The sequence below is a fragment of the Megascapheus bottae genome, chromosome 4, assembly GCF_031878675.1.
Source record: "Megascapheus bottae isolate mThoBot1 chromosome 4, mThoBot2.hap1, whole genome shotgun sequence".
Classification (NCBI taxonomy): domain Eukaryota; kingdom Metazoa; phylum Chordata; class Mammalia; order Rodentia; family Geomyidae; genus Megascapheus; species Megascapheus bottae.
This window is the reverse complement of record NC_143512.1, coordinates 18,708,236-18,729,958: the sequence shown is the minus strand read 5'-3', so window position 1 is coordinate 18,729,958 and position 21,723 is coordinate 18,708,236. Positions and strand designations below refer to the sequence as shown.

Below are 21,723 nucleotides of genomic sequence, written 5' to 3'. Positions count from 1 at the left end.
ATTTCCCTACTTGACAACAAAGAAAAGGGTAGTAGATATTTAGTAGTATGAAATAACAAATGTTTTGCTTTTCTTTTTAAATTGGGGATTGGGGGGAGGGGGTTAGGAGAATGACAGTACCAGGGTTTGAACTCAGGTACTGCTCTTTCTAGGCAAGCTCTCTACTACTGGAATCACAAACACAACTCAAAACTATTTTTAATATATGTACACCCACAGACTTATATTTGTGTAGTTGTAAGTTTGCATTCGTATCATCCCTTTTAGACTCATGCTCTTAGAACAATGGGAGATCTGCCTTTTCTCCACATGTATTATTTCATGAATATGCAAGATTAAAGAGTAACACTAGAATGTAAACAGATATTACTTGTTTTACTGTAATGTTTATTTGATTGGAATATTTTGATTCATTTTATTAATGGCATAATGTTATTTACCTAGTACTTGTATTCAACAGAATCCATGGTAGGTTTGGTTGCTTAGTACAACCATCTGTAATTTTAAACTCAGAATAATCTGTTAGAGCAGTTTAATAGCTAGAAAAGTATAGGAGCCTTGAGGCCACAAAGATCTAGCTATGATCTTCAAAAAGGCACTTTTAAACTCTGTGCTTCATATTACCCCATCTATAAAACAGGGTATAATGATGACCTTGTCATAAGATTAATGTGATGATTAAATAAAGATAATGAATGTTAAAAAAAAAAAAACTCTAGGCAACTACCTAGTACCTTACCACACACACAAAATGGTAAACAGAGGGTGACAATAAAGTTACTATCTTGGTCATCAGTTGCAGTACAATAAGCCAAACAAACACTTAATAGCTAAGACAACATTTATTTGCTACATTTCTTGTGAGCCAATAATTTCACCTGGACACAGCTAAATTTCAAACCTCAGGTTTCACAACATAATTTCTACCATATCACAAAGTCAACCAAAAATATAATAAGACAGAGGATTACACTCCATTTCTGATGGGAAAACTGGTAATGTCACATTGAACAAAAGATATACATAGACAAGAAATATTTGTTGCTGTAATTTATAATTTTCAGTAGTCTGTTAATTATAAATGACATTTATAGCATCTAAACTATCTTTTAACCATAATTAAGAACCAAGACTTGACAAGCAAAGAGTACTTGTTTTCATTTCACTGATATCAGAGACACACTGTATCTCTGCTTCACTGATAAACTGTTGAAGATCAAAGATCCAAGAACCATCGACAGATATTACTATTTAGATTTTTAGTTTGGTGATTGGACTTTTTGTGGTTGGGCTTCCTGGTCTATAATAATCACAATTAATGAATTTATTTCTATCTAATTTAATATATATGCCTTTAATAAGTACACTTGAAATGAGACACTATATAAAACAGCATTATCAAGAAGCCTGGACTGAATATATGGAAATTACAAAACCCATAAAAGAATATAAGCTCATATATAATCATATATTTTAAAAACATAAAAATAGGATTGTAAAAAGCATATACATTTCTATAACTTTTTAAGAAAATGATCCCTAGAGAAAAATTCACAAAAGTATCTTTAAATTCCTTGTCATGGTCACAAAAAGTCACAATGTAATTATTGCTACCTGGATTTCCTTTAACATATTTGATAAAGGAAAATGTCATTAAGCTAAAACTTCATTAATAGAGCCCACGTCCCCAAAACAATTCAGTCTACTTGCTAAATTGGAAACTGTACAGTATAAAATATGCCACTAAACACTACATAAGAATCCTACCTTGTTGAAGAATAGAAAGGAAGTAGAGAGAAACAATTAGATTATTCTAAGTGATAATTGTGGGTTAAAGGTAATCTTACGGTATCATTCTACAATAATCTATTTCTTAAATAATATTAATAAAATCTTGTAGCTGAAATAACCTTATTTTGTCTATTTATATGCTTTTGTTTATATATCTTCATTACATATACTATATATGTTTACATGGAATAGTTCAAACTTTTGAAAAATTGTGACTATCTTAATGTTTTAATTATATTGCTTACTAATCTTAATTGCAGGAATTTCAGTTTTACAGTGAATCTTGAACAAACAGAAAAGCAATTAGCCTGCATTAATCGCTCCACTGGTGTGATCTGCAGTGGGCATGCTTGGCGTGTTTGAAACTCTTGATAGTGCTTTCACAACTTGATGTTCTGATGACATTTTAAATCACTATTGCACCAGAGCAATTAACCAAGTAATTGTTCTAATGTGAACTGGCCTTAATCAGAATGTTTAGGTTCACAGTAGCAATTAACCAAATATTAAACATAAATTTAGAGCATCACATACAAGTACTATAAGAAGAGTTAAGGAAAAACGAAATTCTATCTCAAATAGCCAAGAAGCAAATAAAAGCTGTTCCACTTTTTTCAATTAATATTAGGCACCATTGTAGAGGAACAATAAGTAAAATTTCTGGTTCTTCACTTAAAAGTATTCCAAAGACTCTAATTAAAGAACATAAACCAAATTACTGAGCATTACAAATGGTATTTTATTGTTCAAAATGTAAAGGTACAGATTCTGTAATTAGTAGAATGCAATAGACAAAGTAAGCTCTGACTCCAGACAATGAAATTAATTCCCTCCTTTATTAAGTATCAACTTTGTCCAGAAATAAATACTTTGGAAGAAAGGAGGCATTTGAACCACTTGTCTGGATTTTAGCCAAAGTTTTGGGCCAAATTTAAAAGCAGATTTATGCAATATACAAAAGCAGAATTTATAATTCTTTCAATACATATATATTAAATTACTTTTATGAGCAGGGTTCTGTGTGAGGAGAGAAGGAAGGGATGGGACTGGTGAAGGTAAAGTTAAAAGAACCAAAGATGAGTACATAGAACCATCTTACAGGGGCCAGGAGCATGGTCTAGTGGTAGAATGCTTGTCTAGCATGCATGAAGCCCTGGATTTGATTTCCTGATACCACATACATAGAAAAGGCAGAAGTGGTGCTGCGGCTCATAGTGCACTAGTCTTGAAAAAGCCCAAGGACAGTGCTCAAGCCCTGAGTTCAAGCCCCAGGATTGGCAAAAAAAAAAAAAGAAGAAGAAGAAGAAGAAGGAGGAGGAGGAGGAGGAGGAGGAGGAGGAGGAGGAGGAGGAGGAGGAGGAGGAGGAAAGAAAAGAAGCACCTTGCATTATGTGACATGTAGTCACATAATACATGATGTATGCTACCAGCAGAGTGATGTGCCATGATGCAGAGACAGCAACATGATGTAGGCCTAAAATAAAATCTTTATTATTATTTCTTCTCTTATAGAGGAATTTATGTGTGTTTCAGAGAAATGACTAGTAGGAACACAACTATAACTACTAATATAACACGCTTGATTTTTGTAGAGTAATTTTATACTCTCCTAAACATTTTATCATTTGATGGATGATATACAAAACATCTTTCCATTTTCATGAGGCAAAAGGACTCAAAGTATTCTGTTATTCTTAATGTTTTCAGGAAACACCTCCCTTTCTTAATTTCTGAAAGGACTGTCATACAGAAAATAGCCCTGATACATTCATGTCATATCTAATTAATAACAATAAAGTTCTAGCAGTTTCTTCTCTGGTTAAACATGTGGATGCCTATCTTCCAAAGTATTTCTTGATGCCATTGTTCATAAAGTATTTTAGGCTGACATACTTGCACTAAATTAATAACTAATCTCAGGAGATATTTATCATCTCAAGCCTTTTACAAGGAAATTGTCAGATTTAATCATCTTTCTCATATTTTCACTATTTACTGGGCTTCATTTATCATACATTTTAAAATCTGACAAATCTGAGTTATTCTATTCACCATATCTGGTTTAAGAAAATAAGGATAAAACAACTTCTGGGAGAATTCACGGTGTGTAAGATATTAAAATTTGTATAGTCAATAAATTATCATTTTTCAATGAACGAATATTTTCTTTATTTCTTCATGATTTAAAAACAGATAGTTAAGAACTCAACAAAACTTTGCACTGATAGGTCTACATTTCAAATGAATCCAATTCTTATTCCATAATTTAATCACAAATTCCAGTTTCTATCATGAAAAACATTTGTCTTAAATCTTGCAAAAGAGGCTGAGGATGTAACTCAGTGAGATAGCACATGTGGAAAAGCCTAGGTTCAGTCACACTCACTCTCTATCACACACACACACACACACACACACACACACACACACACACACACACACACACACACACACACACCCCAAGTCCTACAAATTAAATAACTACTGCATTTACTCACCTTTACATAGCCTATAAGATACAAATGCAGTAGTATAATTGAAGAGCATATCCAGCAACACCCAAAATATGATTCAAGAGAATCTCTAATTATTACTACTTACAGAAATGTTCACTTACACATATTGCTCAATATGTAATAAGGACAATGTAAAAGTTAAAAATACCATTAGATGTAAGAACTATAATAAAAAAATACACACTTTGTATTAGATGAAATAATATAAATATGGACAAAGTAAGTCAAAGTCAATCACAAAAAAACAAACAAACAAACAAACAAACAAAAAAACTGGCTTCCTTCTGGTCTCTAAAATTGGATCCAGAACACAAAACAAAGCCAGGAGCGGTGGCTCATGCCTGTAATTTGAGCTACTAAGGAGGCTGACATCTGAGGATAGCTGTTCAAAGCCACCAGGGGCACTGAAGAACATGAGGCTCTCATCTCCAATTAACCAGTAGAAAACTGGGACTGTGGCTCAAGGGGTAGGGTGGTAGCCTTGCGCTCAGGGACAATGCCCAGATCTCAAGGAAGGGTGGTAGCCTTGAGCTGACGATCTCAGGGATGCACCCAGGCCCAGAGTTCAAGCCTCATGACCAAAAAAACAAACAAAAAAAAAAAACTTAAAGCAAGCTAAGATACATGTATCTCATGCAGATTTTCCTTTCAACTGGTTTTAGCAGATTAAACACTTGGTTGGTTACATGTAAATTAATGTTCCTTTAAAAGCACTATTTGTAAGTAGACATACTAAAATAATCAATAGCAGGACTGGTAGTCAATGTTGCTACTTACCCAAATAGTTGAAGATAAAATTCCTTTAAACACATGAATAATCCAAATGAAGATAAATGTATAAATCATTTCATCAGAGAAACTTCATATCAATTGTATGAAAAATCATATATTATAGAAAAAGTACAAAGATTAGCTATGGTAATAATTTCTAACCAAAAGTATAACAATCACTGAAATTGAATTCCATCTAAACTCAAAGTTAACTTATTCAAAGTATATATTTTCCTTTCTCCTGTAATATTTAATTAGATTTTCCTAATTAGATAAAAGCTGTTAATAAACAATGAAATAAGATTTACATTTTTTTTTTTTTTTTGCTAATCCTGGGGTGTGAACTCAGGGCCTGAGCACTGTCCTTGGGCATTCTCAAGGCTAGAGCTCTACCACTTGAGCAACAGCACCACTTCCGGTTTTTTCTGTGTATTTGGTATGGAAGAATGGAATCCAGTCTTGGTGCATGGTAGGGAAATACTCTACCACTAGGCCAAACTCCCCCCCAAAATCAGTACTTTTTAAAATAAGTGCCTATTCAAATATTATTTGTAAAACCTATGTAATACTGTGGTACAAGACAAAAACTTAAGACTCCATTTTTCCTCAAGACCTTTAGAAATGTAGAATATTTACAAATGTGATTGTCTAGAAAATTTAAGCTGCTCAAAAAACCTACAATTCTATGCATACAGTAAAATGCCTTGGTTTTTACCTTTAGATGTCTAGTAGGCAATGTTAAGAGTATCAAGTATCAGATTACCAAACATGCCTGATGTTTGAAATTAGATGACTATATCGTTGATCATTCAAACCAGCACATTTTGGATTTACAGAGAGCAGCAACAGCAGGAATGTTAAACATGATAGAATGAATGCAATGGGATGTTCTGGAAAAACCTAAGGCAGACTGAGGCACTAGACAATCCAGTCTCTAGTGGTTTGAGTTGGATTCTGAAAGATGTAAAAAGGATTTCAGTTCTCACTCAAATGTGCTCTTTCTAACATATCTGGGCCTTAATTCATTTGTTTGAAAAAAACTGAGTTTAATTATTCCTTTCCCTGGTTGTTGAGATAAAGGGAAGCATGTGTAAAACCCAATAAAGTATTTAGAACAAATATAGTAAGTGGAAGTTATAATTATTGCTCCAGAAATACAGAAAAGAATTATATACTATGACCTAAGTAGCACTACAAAACCAATCAAAATTTTAAAAAGAATGTCTACTGGATAGAAAGATACAGAATATCTAATTTGTGTACACAGTCTGGGAGCTAGACAATAACCATTCCAACATTACCACCCTGCCTGATCTTAACAATAATTGTGAACAGTGTCTAAAGCATCTCAAACTGAAATCACTTGTGCAAAAAGACTCCTTCCTACAGTTCTCTCAAAACACAAGAAAAATATATTTCATTATTCTTTATGCAGAATGCCCAATAAATATAAAAACAAAACTACTTAGTATCTTATGAAATATGTTAAAGTTAAGTTTTTTTAGGTTAGATTCTTTTTATTATTATTATTTTTTCATTTAATCTTCTTTTTTTTGCATTTTTTTATTGTAATTAGTAAAAGGGTTACATGATATTTGCCAGATAGAAGGTGCATTAATTCACGTACATTGATACCCTTTCACATGTGTTGGTACCCATTCCCCCCCCACACACCCCCACTCGTCTTGGTTTTCCCCCCTTCCCTATCAAATTTCAAATAACCAAATACAAATAAATTCAATATATCAGATAACAAAGTGAAATACTATAAAAATATGAGATAACCTAAAGTTAAGTTTTATTACTGCTTTACATAACCATCCACTCCATTACTGGGCAATGAAGTATGCGGACTTCTCCATATTATACAAAGATCAGGATAGATAGATAGATAGATAGATAGATAGATAGATAGATAGATAGATAGATGGATGCTGACCTTGTGACTGATTTAACAGTCAAAATCTTTACTGTTGTTTTAAGAACAGTCTATGTTATCTAGGCTATCCTCACACCTCTGAGTTCAAGCAACCTTACTGCCTCAGGCTTCTCAGCAGCAGGGATTACAGGTACATACACTGAACCTGAGAATACTATTATTGCCTCTTCTTTCCAAGTTTTCAGACTTCTATAGGTGAAGAATTGCTCAGACTTCATTCTCAATGCACCAAGGTGAGAAGCATTACTCTCCTCCAGACCACTTAACTTTAATAGGAAGCAAAATATTCTCAAACTCAAATGCAACTATGCCTGCTGGATTTAATAGATAGGGTTTGTCCCCCTTGGGCAATCTTTAAACTTCAGTCTCTAGGAGAATTAAGTAATATTAGAGGATTGAAATGAAATAAAATTCTAAGTCCATTGTGACATGACATTCACTGGGAGATTGTAGATTATCTACCCAGTCCTTGAACACTTATAAATACAATATATAGCATATGTTCACAAAACAATTCTTAGAAATAAAACACAATGGGCACTCAGCAAATATTTTATATCACCAACACCTGCTCAAATCCTCTCTGAACTTTATTTCTAAATATCACCGTTTTTTATTGAATCAACGGAAATTTGAAAGAAGAAACAGAATAAACATCCAGAGAAGATCAAGGGAGTTAGAAAAATCTTTATATAAAGCTTCATTGAGTTTTACATGATCCAGGGTGCTGTCAGTCTCACTGAAGTGGGTAGTGGAGTAATCTGTCACTCTACAACTTTAACCTGCGAAAATCTAAAAAACTATAAATGACTTTTTCTCTGAGAAAATAGAATATAAGAAATAATATTAATATTTCATTAATACTAAAAGCAAAGGAATCATGAATCAAATACCAAACACTACCAATGTTCATTTTAAAATAAATGACTTAGAATTTGGGGTATTGCTCCAAGGTTGAGTCCACATTTTGCATGCACAAGTGAATGAGCTTGATTCTCAGACCAAAACAGATAGCTTAAATCCAAGCTTTAAAATTGGAGGGAATATAGTATATTAACTTTATAATCTAATACATATAAAAATATATAGCAAGTCTTTAATAATACTTGTTTGATTCCTGAGAAAAAGCTTTCTATTTTAGAAGTCTGTCAATGAATACAATAACTTATTATAAGATAAATTCTGTCTCCTTTCTAATTTCAAACCATTTTTCAAAATTCTTATACTTGAAATAACAAAAACCTAATTTCAGTAGTAGAACAATTAATCCACTGTATTTTGTTAATGATTTTATCAGACTTAAATTTTCAAATATGCAATTTAAAATATAAAATATCTAAAAATCTTTACACTCTAGATTTCAGCGAGGGAGGAATTAGTTTGCAGACTGGATGGACTTCAGATTAATAATGTAAATGAAAACATCACGTATGTATAATAAAAAGTAAAGAAGTCGGGGCCAGGAGTATAGTCTAGCCATAGAGTGCTCTCCTAGCATGCATGAAGCCCTGGGTTCGATTCCTTGGTACCCCATATCCAGATTGGTGCTATGGCTCAAATTAAAGAATTCAGGAGACAGAGGCCCGGTGGCTCACACCTGTAATCTGATCTACTCAGGGGCTGAGATCTGAAAATCAGCAAAACGCCAGAAATGTTAGCAATTAATTCATTTTTTTTTTTTTTTTGCCAGTCCTGGGCTTGAGCTCAGGGCCTGAGCACTCTCCTTGTACTTTCTCAAGGCTAGAGCTCTACCACTTGAGCCTCAGCACCACTTCCGGCTTTTTTCTATGTATGTGGTACCAAGAAATCGAACCCGGTCTTCATGCTTGCTAGGCAAGCACTTTAACCACTAGGCCAAACTCCAGGCTCCAGTAATTAATTCATTTTTCATACTCTATACCTCAAGCAAATTTGCAGCATCAAATGGTCTTATTTAAAATATTTATATGGCTGGGAGTTTGGCCTAGTGGTAGAGTGTATATTTACTATTCTAAGCTTCAACACAAAATAAATAGCAACATATTACAAAGTTTATCATGTACCTGATAGAAAGTGACTAATAGTGAAAGACTTTTACATTTTCTAAATTCGAGTGTATTCTTGATTCAGCAGCCCCCTTTATAGAAGTGTGATTCACAAATTATGACAGAATCATTTACTTCAGTAACAGTTCTATGGTTTGAGTATGATTTAGTGTCCCCCAATGGTTAATGTCTTAGAGATATGGTCATCAGTATGGCAATATTGAATCAGCTGGACCTTTGAGAAGCAGAGACCACTGAGGGAGATGGTTAAGTCAGTAGAGGTGGTTCCCTCTTAAAGACAATGATAATTTCCATGAGGCCTTAGTGCCACAGTTCCCACAAAAGCAGTGCTAACACATTGAATCTCTCCCTCTCCCTCTCCCTCTCCCTCTCCCTCTTCCTCTCTCCCTTTCCCTATCACTCTCCCTCTTCCTGTCCCCCTCCCCCTCCTTTCTCTTTCTCTCTGCTGTTTTGTAGGCCCCTTTTAAGCCATCCAATATGAGGATTGCAACAGAGGAAGAACATAAAGGGTAATTCACCATGGGACTTCCAAAACTGGGAAAAATAGACCTCTTTTAATCTCACATTCCCAGAGTAGGGCATTTTCTTATAGCAATGGAAATTCTGATTTAGTATCATTAGCTAGTGAATACTAGAGAACCTTTCTTTTTTTTCTTGAATTTTTATTCTGTCTGTTCTAATTCATAAACAAGATTGGACAGCTGTCAATGTAAACAATCATTTCATAATGGAACACAGGTAATATGATAGAATTAGCTTTCTTTTTTTCAGGACCAATGTTATAAACAGAAGATAGGAGGTTACTTATTTACAAACACATATAATATTAAAACATAGATTTTTGTAAAAACCAACTAAAATCTATTAGATTTATTTTAATTCTTATTAGCAAAGAAAAGGGCCAAAGAACCATTACAAACACTACTATGAAGATGATAAGAGCCATAAGAACCATGTAAAGTTTTACATATCAGATTTTTGCATTCAAAATATGTTGCTTTCAAACTGTCAAAATACTGAGATCAAACTGAATGAAAATCTCAAAGTATCCATATTCTAGCATAAATGTTTAATAAACTTAAGAGGCATACAATAACCAAATTTTATTATCACTGAAAGAAGTGGTGAGGATTCTTACATTACAAAATATCTGAAATTTTGGGTATGGAAAGGAATGACAGCCAAGTACTTCTGGTTCACACTCACAATCCTTGGTACTGAGGAGACTAAGATCTAAGAATCGCAGCTCAAAGCTAGCCCAGGCAGGAAAGTCTATACGACTCTTATTTCCAATTTATCACAAAAGCTGCAAATGATACTCGGTTTCAAATGATAAGAGTGCTACCCTTAAGCAAAACAACTGAGGGACAGAGCCCATGGCCTGATCAAGCTCCATTATCAACACAAATAGAAAAAATAAAAAAGAAAGGAATTACCTATGACTCTATAGACATAATGTTTTATTTCATAAATTAATATGTTTCTATGACATACAAACCCTTAGCCTAATTTTGATTAAGTTCTAAATACTAAGTCCCAGTGATTGTAAATAGAGATTCCCTTCTTTTTTTTGTTTTTGTTTTGTTTTGTTTTTCATATATTTTTTATTGTAATTAATAGAAGGGTTACATGATATTTGCCAGATAGAAGGTGCATTAATTCACATACATTGATACCCTTTCACATGTCTTGGTCCCCATTTCCCTCCCCCCCCACCCCCACCCCTCATCTTGTTTTCCCCGTTCCCTATCCAATTTCGAATAACCAAATACAAATATATCCGATATATCAGGTAACAAAGTGAGATACTGTAACAATATGAGATAACCAAGGGACAGCAAAAGACATGAGAGATAACATAGTACCTTAAGAACAACAATCATTCATTATATGGCTTATGTTTCTATATCCTAGAGATCCTTTCATTTAGCGTCCTACTATATGGCCTTTTGTTATCAAGGTTTTGCTCTATTGCAAATCTCTGCTAGAGAGCCCAAGGTTTCTACTGATTATGACAAATGAGGGAAACCATTGATCCTAAGTTCCTTTGAAGAGATTCCCTTCTTAAATAAACTTGTTATTTAAAATATGTTAAACTTGTTAAACTTGTTATTTAAAATATGATGTAAAAATCAATGTTAATAAATTCTTTAATAAAAAAGAAAGGAATGGTAAATATCAAATTACTATTCCTACACTATCCTTCTGAATATATAAATAATAATAATAATGCTATTTAACTCTCTAAATTAAAAAAATAAGTGCCCTAAAAACAAAGATAAATATTATATTTTGGTCACATAGATTCTAGGATCACAAAATGCTAAGAACTACCATAAGATTTAGGGGTATAGTTCTATGGCAGAGTGCTTGCACCAAGCCCTGAGTTCTATCTCCAGTACTACAATATTTGGGGATGGAAGAAAGAATTCAATTCATAACCAAAAGTCCATTAATTTTAACATATATTTAGATTTTTACCTTCAAACAATGTTCACAGAAAAGAACTTTTAAAATCTAAGATAAACCCTTTGTTAAGAAAAAAAGGAAAAGGAAACTAGAATTACTTAGGGGTTGTTTTAATATAAAGAACACTTTACTAACTAGATCATTGGAGATGTATTCTTATAATAGATTTACATGTAAAACAAAAGATTTAAAACTGAAAGTGATGACCTCTTAGTAAAAACAAAAATGTAACAATTTCAAGTAAAAGAAAATATATGGAAGTATATTCCATATACAGAATTAGAAACTGAGTCACGAGCCATTGCTTTTTTTATTATGTATTCTCACCTAGTTTTTACTGAGCCAATGACCACTCAGAAGTTTAACAAATGGTCTCAATATCAGAGAAATAGTATGACCTTCCCTGAATAAGAGATGCTGAAAGGCTTAAATGAGAACACATGTAAAATGCCTATCAATTACCAAGGGAATAAAGGTTACACTTGTCCCCAGAATCCTTACCACATTCATTATCATCATTAAGTCTTATGCCACCTTAAAAGACCGACCTTTGATAGTAGCAAAGTCTCAGTGCTCCACAGGATGTGACAGATAACCAAGTATTTAGCAGTGGGATAATAAATGCTTCCTGATTTATTGAAGGATAGCAATAATGAACAAATGTAAAGCAGAAGTTAATTGATAGGCTAAGTGCATTAGTGCATTCCAGTGACCTCTATATGAAAGGTTATTAACCCATCTCAGCTAAGTGCTGAAATTATAATTAAGTCTGATAGAAAGTCCTAGATTCATACCAATATAATTACAAATATTACTTAGCTTAGTAATGCAGTATGGCAAGAACAATGAGATGAGTAATTTAGATGATACTGCAAAGCAGGTTTTAATGTCTGAAACTTCTATTATAGTAAACAGGGTAAGTGCAAATAGTATAATTAAAACCTAAAAGAGGATCTGATCTTTAGAACACTGTTTCTCAACATCATTAAAATGCATGTTTTCTGAATTAACCCAAACTTTTCCATTAAAAACACAAAAATATTCTTTCATTATTTCCAAATAAAACTGTATGGAAGATAGATTTAGAATCCAACATCAAATCACCATTACAAACAAGTAGGAAAAAATAAATAAATAAAAGACATAGCACCAGATTTGAGCAACACAGAGTCTAACAAAAGGAAGAAAAGTCAAAGTGAAGACTGTCCCTTTTATCATTTGTAAGTTACCCCATTATGATTATAAAAGCACTGAAAAAGCTAGAAGACTATAAATCTCTGAAAATAATTATTTAAAGTACACAAATTTATGCAGAACATTTACCGATGAGTTAGCCCATGTAATCATGGACTATATCTTATTTTAAAATAAGGTATTTTTCAATTCTCAACTTTTTTCTTCACAGTACAGATACACAAAAAATTGTGGAATTGGAACTGGGAGTTTGGTCTAGTGGTAGAGTGTTTGCGTAGCATGCACAAAGACCCAGGTTCAATTCCTTGGTACCATATACATAGAATAAGCTGGAAGTAGTGCTGTGGCTCAAGTGTTAGAGCTCTAGCCTTGAGAAAACCCAAGGACAATTCTTAGGCCCTGAGCTCAAGCCCAGGACTGGCAAAAAAAAAAAAAAATTGTGGAACATGATCATTTTACTGTAGAAAAGTTTCCTACCTTTAAGTCAATGAATCACTAGAAAATTTATCTCAACATTAAACTAATGTTAAAAGGTAGAATATTTACCTACGTAGTTTATGTTACTCAATATAAAAGGCTTTGTAAAGCTTTAGCATACTTCATATAGTGAATGTACTCAAAAACAAATGCTTTTATAAATTAGGATCATGTCCATCCTTTTGTATACTTGTATACTTTTGAAATTTTTTCAAAGAAAATTCTATACATTAAATCAAACCTAAAATTGCAAAAACTACTAGGAGAAAATGTTGGGGAAATATTTATGACATTAGAACGTTAAAAAAAAAAAAACCTTGGGGACAAAATCACAAAAGTACAAATGTAAAATAAGCAAAACAAAATTAGACAAAAAAGATCATACCTGTGATTCACACCTATAATAATCCTAGCTACTCAGCCTACTGAGATCCTGAAGCTAGCCAATTCAAAGCCAAGATGGGCAAAAAGTCCACCAAACATGGGAAGGAAAAAGATTTGTCATTAAGTAAAGACTTACAATTTTACACACTTTGACATCATGACGTCATATATATATAACTGTTTATCATATAGCTATCATTTTCAAATATATTTATACATATTAGTATATAATTAATTGCAGTTGATGTAATTATGATTATAATACAACTGAGTTAAGAATGTTTAAATATTTATACAGCAGTATATATTTATATATAACACAAAGTGCCATCATTTTGAAAAGGCCTAAATATATAATATTTGAGATAGTTGTTCAGAATCATTTTCTCTGATAATTAATGAAATCAACCAAAATAAGAAAAAATATTAAAATAGACAAACAATATACCCTAGATGGTAATAAAGAAAAAGTAAACCCACTAGCACTGAAATAAAGCACCTAAAACCTCAGAGCACTTACAAGCAAGAGAGGAATTAAAAGAATACATCCAGATGGATTTCCAAAGTTAAGTATTTCAATTTGCAAAGACAGCTGCATTCAATTTTACTTAAAGTTGACATGACTCATTATAATGGTAATTAGTGTTTGCTACAAAAGTTTTTCTCTGAAAAAGTGTTTTTAAGATGTTACAATAGTTACCTGTCATTTATAATCCAGTTCAGACAGAGATTGAGAGAGCTAAGATTTTTGCACCTCTTGACAATTTCCATCACGGTTTCATTATCCAGTTCAGTGATATGACGTAGGTCCAAACTGGAAAGGTTTCTCAGCTAGTGACAGAAATAAAATAAAAGATTGAACAGGTAAATCTATGTTAGTTTCAAAAATTACAATAGATGGTTACAAGGTTGAATATCATGGTATAATATCTAAAACATATAATAGTATGAAATCTTTTAATCAAACATTTTTATGTACTGTTTTACATACTATATTAAAAATGAGTGTGAAAAATCTCTGGTAAATACACATATGAATGACAGCAAGAATTAACAGATGTTGTTGAGGCATCATTAAAGTCAAATACTTGCAATCTATTATCTAATTAATGGAGATTGTTTAATGTTTTGAAAAGTTCTACAATTTGTAAATTATTCACTTTTAAATATTTAGTTTGATGATTATAACCCTACTTACTTTGATATAGATTACTTTCCTTCCTCCCCTCCCTTTTTTGTGCTGGTATTGGGGCTTGTACTGAAAGGCTTTGCACTCTCCCTCAGGTGTTTTGCTCATGGCATGTGCACTACCACTTGAGCCACACGTCTGGTTCCAGCTTTTTACAGGTTAACTTGATGGAGATAAGAGTCTCTGATCTCTTTACCCATAAAAGTGATAGGGGGAGGGTGGTGCACATCATGGGGCTGGAATTTGGCCTGGGCACTGGCCCTGAGCTCTTCAGCTCAAGGCTACTGCCCTACCCTTGAGCCAAGCCCCATTTCCATTTTCTAGAGGTTAATTAGAGATGAGAATCTCAGATCCTTTTGTGCCTGGGCTGGCTTTGAACCTTGATCCTCAGATCTTAACCTCCTGAGTAGCACCTGGCCAAAAGTGGTAGGATCTTAATTATGTTCTGCAAATAGGAACACTGGCAAATGAGTTATTTTTGCATAACTATTCTGGAGGCATATGTTATACTAAGCAACACACTATCATCCAGCCAAACATGTCTATGACCTAAGAGGTTACCTTGCATAACAGAAAGAATTTCATAGGTAAGATGAAAGTTACAGATCTTTAACTGGAAAGATCATTTCAGATTATCCAAGTAGGTCCAATCATTAAGGAGAGTCTCTTATCCAAATAAAATCAGAGAGGTGACGGATGACTCATCTGAATCATAAAGGCGATTCAACCCATCTTTTTCAAGCATTGGATATACAAAAGAGGCGCCAAGGTCCTCAAGATCTAGTAATGACCACTGGTCAATTGCCAATATGAAATAAGGCCCTATAACATTAAAGAACTTACTTCTATGAAAAATCTGAAGGGAGGAAGAAAGGGAAAGATTCTTCTGAGCTTCTAGAAGCAACTGCCACAATCCAGCTAGCACCTCAACTTTAGTTCAGTGAAATTTGTGTGGGGCAGACTTGGATATCTAAAACAGTGAAATAATAAATCACTGAGATGTTTTAATCTGCTAAATAAACAAAAACACATTACAACAACAACTGGAAAATAAGAAACAGCATATCCAGAATCTTGTGGGATCTCTCCTAAAACTGATCCGTCATTTCTAGTCTAAGAGCGGCCCATTTTAGATGGGGCAAGTCATGCAAATAAGAAGCAGACTTGTACGTAACAGCCCAACTGAGAAAAGCCTCAGCGCAATGAAATAGCCAAATACATCTGACTCTTAAACTTGGGTCCCAAAAGAAAAGCATACCCTCAAATCTCCCCTGTAAATGTACTGTCCAAAATGAAATACTTTGGTCCACAAGACCAAATTTCTTCTAATTGAGCCAGCATAGCATACTTCTGCAATGACATCTTCCAAGGACTGAATCTGACCTTTCGTAAAATGAATCTGAGAGTTGGGCGAGGTGACTCCAGTCTATAATCCTAGTTACTTGGGAAAAAAAGGTTCAGGTCATCATAGTTCGAGGACAATCTAGGCATAAAAGTTTAAAGGACTCTATCTGAAGCTACAGGAAAAGCTCAATGGCTAGGTGCAGTGACACACACCTTTCATCCCCACAAAATAGGGGATGGTCAATGTGAGCTATCCTGGACAAAAAGTGATATCTTAATTGGAAAATAATTGATACAAAAGGAATTGATGGAGTAACTCAGATAGTAAAATACCTGCTTACCAAGTATGAGGTCCTGAATTCTAACCCCAGAATGAATGAGAGAGGAGGAAAGAAGAGACTGAGAAGTAGACAGATAGAAAAAGTATAAACAAGCTGGGTAGCGCTCAAAGAAACTCTCAATTAAGTCTCTCAGATCAGAAAATGTTCACACAGCCCCTGGTTATGTTCAATTCACATTGTAAGCATGCTTCCATATGTATTTGTATATCATAGCTGTTTGTTCACAGTTTTATTATCTACAAGGTTTGACTCTGAGGCTAGAGAAGTGACTACCGTCATTTCACAAGTCACATTTTCTTGCTCCTGACTGGGCAGTGATGAACCTGCATGCATATCAAGGTTCTAAGTTAAATTGGCTATTTAATTCTGCTAAATTTTCCTTCATATTCCGTTTGCTAAATTTTTCTCAGTAATGCTTGCACACTTGTATTTTCCACCAAAAACTCCACACACAAACACACACACACACACACACACACACAAACACACAATTTGTACAGTTCATAAAAACATCTACCCAGGGCATTTTTTTTAATCTCCACACCCCAGATCTTTTGATCACTGGTGGAGAGGTACTCTTTGGGTAACATGTAAAGAAATACGCAGCCTCTCTGAGCTGCATACATAGGGAACTCACTGGCTTATGTCCTCACAGCAGCCCCATTTTGATATGACAGCAAAATCAGAAATAAATATATCAAGTGGACCCACAGGGATTTCTGAAAAAAACTGTGCTGTGTGACTATTAAGGATTAATGATGCTGTGTTTATCCATGTGTATGTGTGAACTACTCAATATTGCCTGGCATAATACACATACAGCTCCACCTTATTTTCCTAAGAACCCTCTGTAATATCCCTTAGCAAAATTTAAGTTAATAAAAATTTTATCTGGCCACATAAATAACATATACACAAACAAGCATGTTTTGATATCTGTATAAATTCTGACATAGCCCTTAGCTTCCTTTACAGGAATGTGAATTTTCACCGTACAATGTAAATGTATCTAATACAAACTTCTAAATTATTAAAGCAGTAAAGTCTAACATATACATTTTACCACAATAACAAAAACATCACTTCATTAACCAGAAGATAGTGAAAACAACATAAAATTTCTGCACAGAAGAAAACTGTAAGTTGTTTGTACCTGCTGAATCCTTTATGGACTGGACAAAAATAGAGAATCTGAGGCTGAAATAACTGGGAAATGGGGAAAAAGTTGCTACCAAACAAAAACTATTTGCAGACTTAAAAATTCTAAAGATGGAGCCGGGAGTTTGGCCTAGTGGTAGAGTGCATGCCTGGCATGCACGAAGACCCGGATTCAATTCCTCGTACCACATACATAGAAAAAAGCCAGAAATGGTGCTGTAGCTCAAGTGGTAGAGCTCTAGCCTTGAGAAAGCCCAACGGCAGTGCTCAGGCCCTGAGTTCAAGGCCCAGGACTAGCAAAAAAAAAATTCTAAAGATACCCTTCTAGAACTAATCTACAACCAGAAGTAGCAATCCAGTAACCACTGGTAATGCAATTACACTCAAACATTTGTGTTTTGTTTGTCTGTTTGTTCGTTGTATTTGTGTGTTTGTTTATAATGTTGAGAAATCCTGACCATAGGTCTACTTAGAGCATTGTAAGTCAGACTGTGGCACTGGGCCATGCATGACTATCTGTGTCTTGGATTTATTATCCACTCATGGAACATGTGTTATCTTTTCCCAGTGGAAAGCAAATACATACATATATGAGGAAACAGGTTTGCTTTGACTCTCATATCCCAGGATTCTTATTGGCTATTGATGACTACTTACTTGCTAACTGATTCATTATTCAAGATCTGACAGTCATTGACCATGTTCGTGGCCTTCCCTATGACCATTCCCACTGGTAGTTTCAGTAGGAATTCCCAAAAGCCAATATCTTTACAAGATACATGCCCAGCACTGCTCCAGGATGTGTTAATTTTATTTAAAACTCCATAAACAGCTCTGCTAAATTCATCACATTTATTTCTCTGCGGTGGGGATATCATAATACTACCTTCCAGTGTTTCATAAAAAGCTACCTCAAATAATCCTTCACCATCTCAAAGAGATATTTACCATTAAGAAACTGATATTTTCATTAAGCTTACTATCCTTAAAATTCACTGTATTAGAATTTGGATTATAATTTACTGGATTTGGATTATACAAAGGATTGGAATAAGCAAAGCCTGATATCAAGTCCTGATTGTTTCACTCCAATTTTTATTTACTAAATTATTTAAAAAATAAAAACCTAAATCAGAATGTAAAATATAAACAGATTTCAATTCAGTACTACTTTTATTAGGAAAAGATATTTCTCTCTCTCTCTCTCTCACTCACACAAATACACACACACACACACACACACACACACACACACACACACACAACTTAGGAAACAGACTTGGAGACTTAATAAACTACTTTCAAAGTTTAAGATTTGAAGCCTCGGTGCTGGAGGCTATTCAGGAGGACGAGACATAAAGAACATGATTCAAAGCCTGTCCCAGCAGTAAAGCCCATAAGACATCTCCTATTAATTACCAAAGAAGTGGAGCTGTGGCTCAAAGTGGTACAGTGCTAGTCTTGAGCATAAAAACTTAGGGACAGTGCCCAGGCTCTGAAGCGAAGCCCATAATCAACAAAAGAAAATTAGGCCAAGTGTAGTGGTTGACACATAGTTTCAACTACTTGGGAAGTGGAGATCAATAAAACTCTAGTTTTAGATAGTCCTGGAGTAAAAAAATGGAAGATCCTATCTTGAAAATAACCTCAAGTAAAAAGGGATCAAGTGATATGAGTGCCTGCCTCACACACAGAAGAGCCCCTTGGTTTAAACCACAATACCACCAAAAAAAAAAAAAAATAGAGAGAGAGAAAAGAAAACTGGGGGGGGGGGGGGGAGGGTTGAGGAAAAAACAAAAACTTGCACTAAGGATAAGAAGAAACTCAAAGAGAAGGGAAGGAAAACAGCACAGATCTTGAAGAATAAAATCAGAAAGTAAGAAACTAAACTGTTGGGACTAGAACAGTAATGGACAGACAATTACTGCCTAAAAGCACAGGAAGCTTGAACAAGGTCTGGCAACAAAAGACAATAATATTTATGTTATCTTAACTACTCATTGGGCATCTGTTATATATGAGAACTATTCTAGCTGCAATAGAACAAACAAAAATCCCTGTCTATAGAATGTTCATATTCCCAGCTAAAAAGTGAACAAAGTACCTAATAATTTCAAAAGTTTCTCTGTGGCAAATACATGGCCAATTTTAAATAGATGATCAACAATGCTTTCACTGGGGAAAAAAAAAGGCATTTGAACTAAGACTTGAAGAAGATAAGGAACAAGCAAAATAAGGCTGATATCTAGATAAGTGCACAACACAAATGACCTGAAATGGAAATTGGTGTTAGCATTTTTGAAGGTCAGTAAGCAGCTTGTAATTCAGAGCTAAGTAAATAAAAAGGACATAGCACAGACATGGCAAAAGAGGTATTACAGACTGCATTAACTTTGTGCACCATGTGTAAAGATTCTATACTCAAAAAAATTTTGGAAGCCACCAAAGGGTTCTAAGCAGAAATATGTCATGACTTTCACAACAGTGGCCCAAGCCATGAGAGGTGCGTTAGTGACAAGGAGCCAATAGATATAACACAACCTTCTCAGTCCAAGCACATATTTTTAGTGAAGCCCCCAGATATTCACAGACAGGGTGCAGGACTGTACTCTGTGTAATCCCAAACATCGTTCATCCTTCCACAACTGCTAATCAGGATGTTTCAGAATTCGATATTATTGTAATCCTAGCTACTCAGGAGATTGAGATTGAGATCTGGGGATCACAGTTCAAAGCCATCCCTAGCACTAAAGAACGTGAGAATCTTATCTCCAATTAACCTCTAGAAAATGGGAAGTGGGGCTGTGGCTCAAGGGGTAGGGTGGCAGCCTTGAAGAGCTCAGGAACAGTGCCCAAGCCCAGAGTTCAAGCCCCACAACCGACCAAAAAGAAAAAAAAAGAATTTGATCTTATTAAGTATATGTTCTTTCTTCTCAACAGAGTCAAACATAAGCTGCTACAGGTCAGACCATGTCTTCTTTATTTTTATGTCATAATATTAGATACATTAAGGACATTTCTTACTTTTTACTAAATGAGTAAACTTGACATCAGGATCAAAGCTATATTCTTTCAGTTAAGTTTCAAGAAAGCAGATCTCCACATTTTTATTATTAACTGCAGATTCTGCAACTCTGCTGTTACAAATAGACAATTCACTCTATCACTAAGCTACACTCCCAGCCCCCTAATATGTAAATGGTAATTTTTTTAAATGTTCTCAAGCCATACCACTAGTGGCCATTTGAGAATAAGCAGCAGAACAAATTCTGTGCTTACCTATTTGTTTTTTAAATGAATAATATTAAAAGGAAAAAAGGGCTCTGTAAGTTGTCAAAGTTGTGATGTGCTGGCAAGAATTCTGAGAAATTCACCAGCATTTTCATCACTGTCTTCTGCAGTAGGAATGTGCACTTGTTAATTGGATTTTTGCTTCTTAGAGTACAAATTCAGAAAGGATACTCTGCTCCTCCTCTTTTATTCTGGCAGGCAGCACAGTCCTAATTGACTTTTTTCTATGACTTTTCACCAAATCCTTTGCTTTTCTTTGGATAAGATTTCTACAGCTCCTAACGAACTACAAACAGCACTTAAAGTTAGCAGCTCGAAGCAGCCCTGTCACTTTTTACGCAGTAGGAGCTAAGAATGAGAAACTCTCTTTAATTATAAAATAAAATGTTCACACTGTTTCACTTAAATAAGAAAAAAAATCAAAGCCAAAGTAAATGAAGGGGAAATTAAGTTAAATGAAAGGAAGGAGAGATTGCTTCGTCTAATTAGACTAGTTGTACGTTTCTTTTATTTCCTCATTTTAGGTTGGAAAGATACCAAAATTAAAAAAGGAAAAAAGAATTTAAAGAGAAAGCTCATGGAATGAACCAACTGTCGTCATATACATCCATGCCTCATATTTCAATGAGTCAAACATTTTGAAACATAAAAGTTTAATTATTATATTTAACTATTAAAATGCCACTAGTCCAAGATAAAAGTTTATCATATTCAAGACAATGACTTGTACCTTGGCCTCTAGATCTGACATTGTCTATTAAAACAAAATAGTCAGGAGACAATAGGGACGTTGCCTAGCTCTCTCTCACAAAAG

General features: G+C 34.3%; 1 protein-coding gene across 1 annotated transcript in view; it reads right to left on the bottom strand.

The window, feature by feature from the left end:
* Fbxl17 (F-box and leucine rich repeat protein 17) overlaps nt 1-21,723 on the bottom strand; it is a 434,432-nt gene that overhangs the window by 291,186 nt on the left and 121,523 nt on the right. The window contains exon 6 of the mRNA XM_090331543.1: nt 14,287-14,417. Coding sequence (XP_090187669.1) covers nt 14,287-14,417 — 131 coding nt within the window. The remainder of the gene's footprint in view (nt 1-14,286; nt 14,418-21,723) is intronic.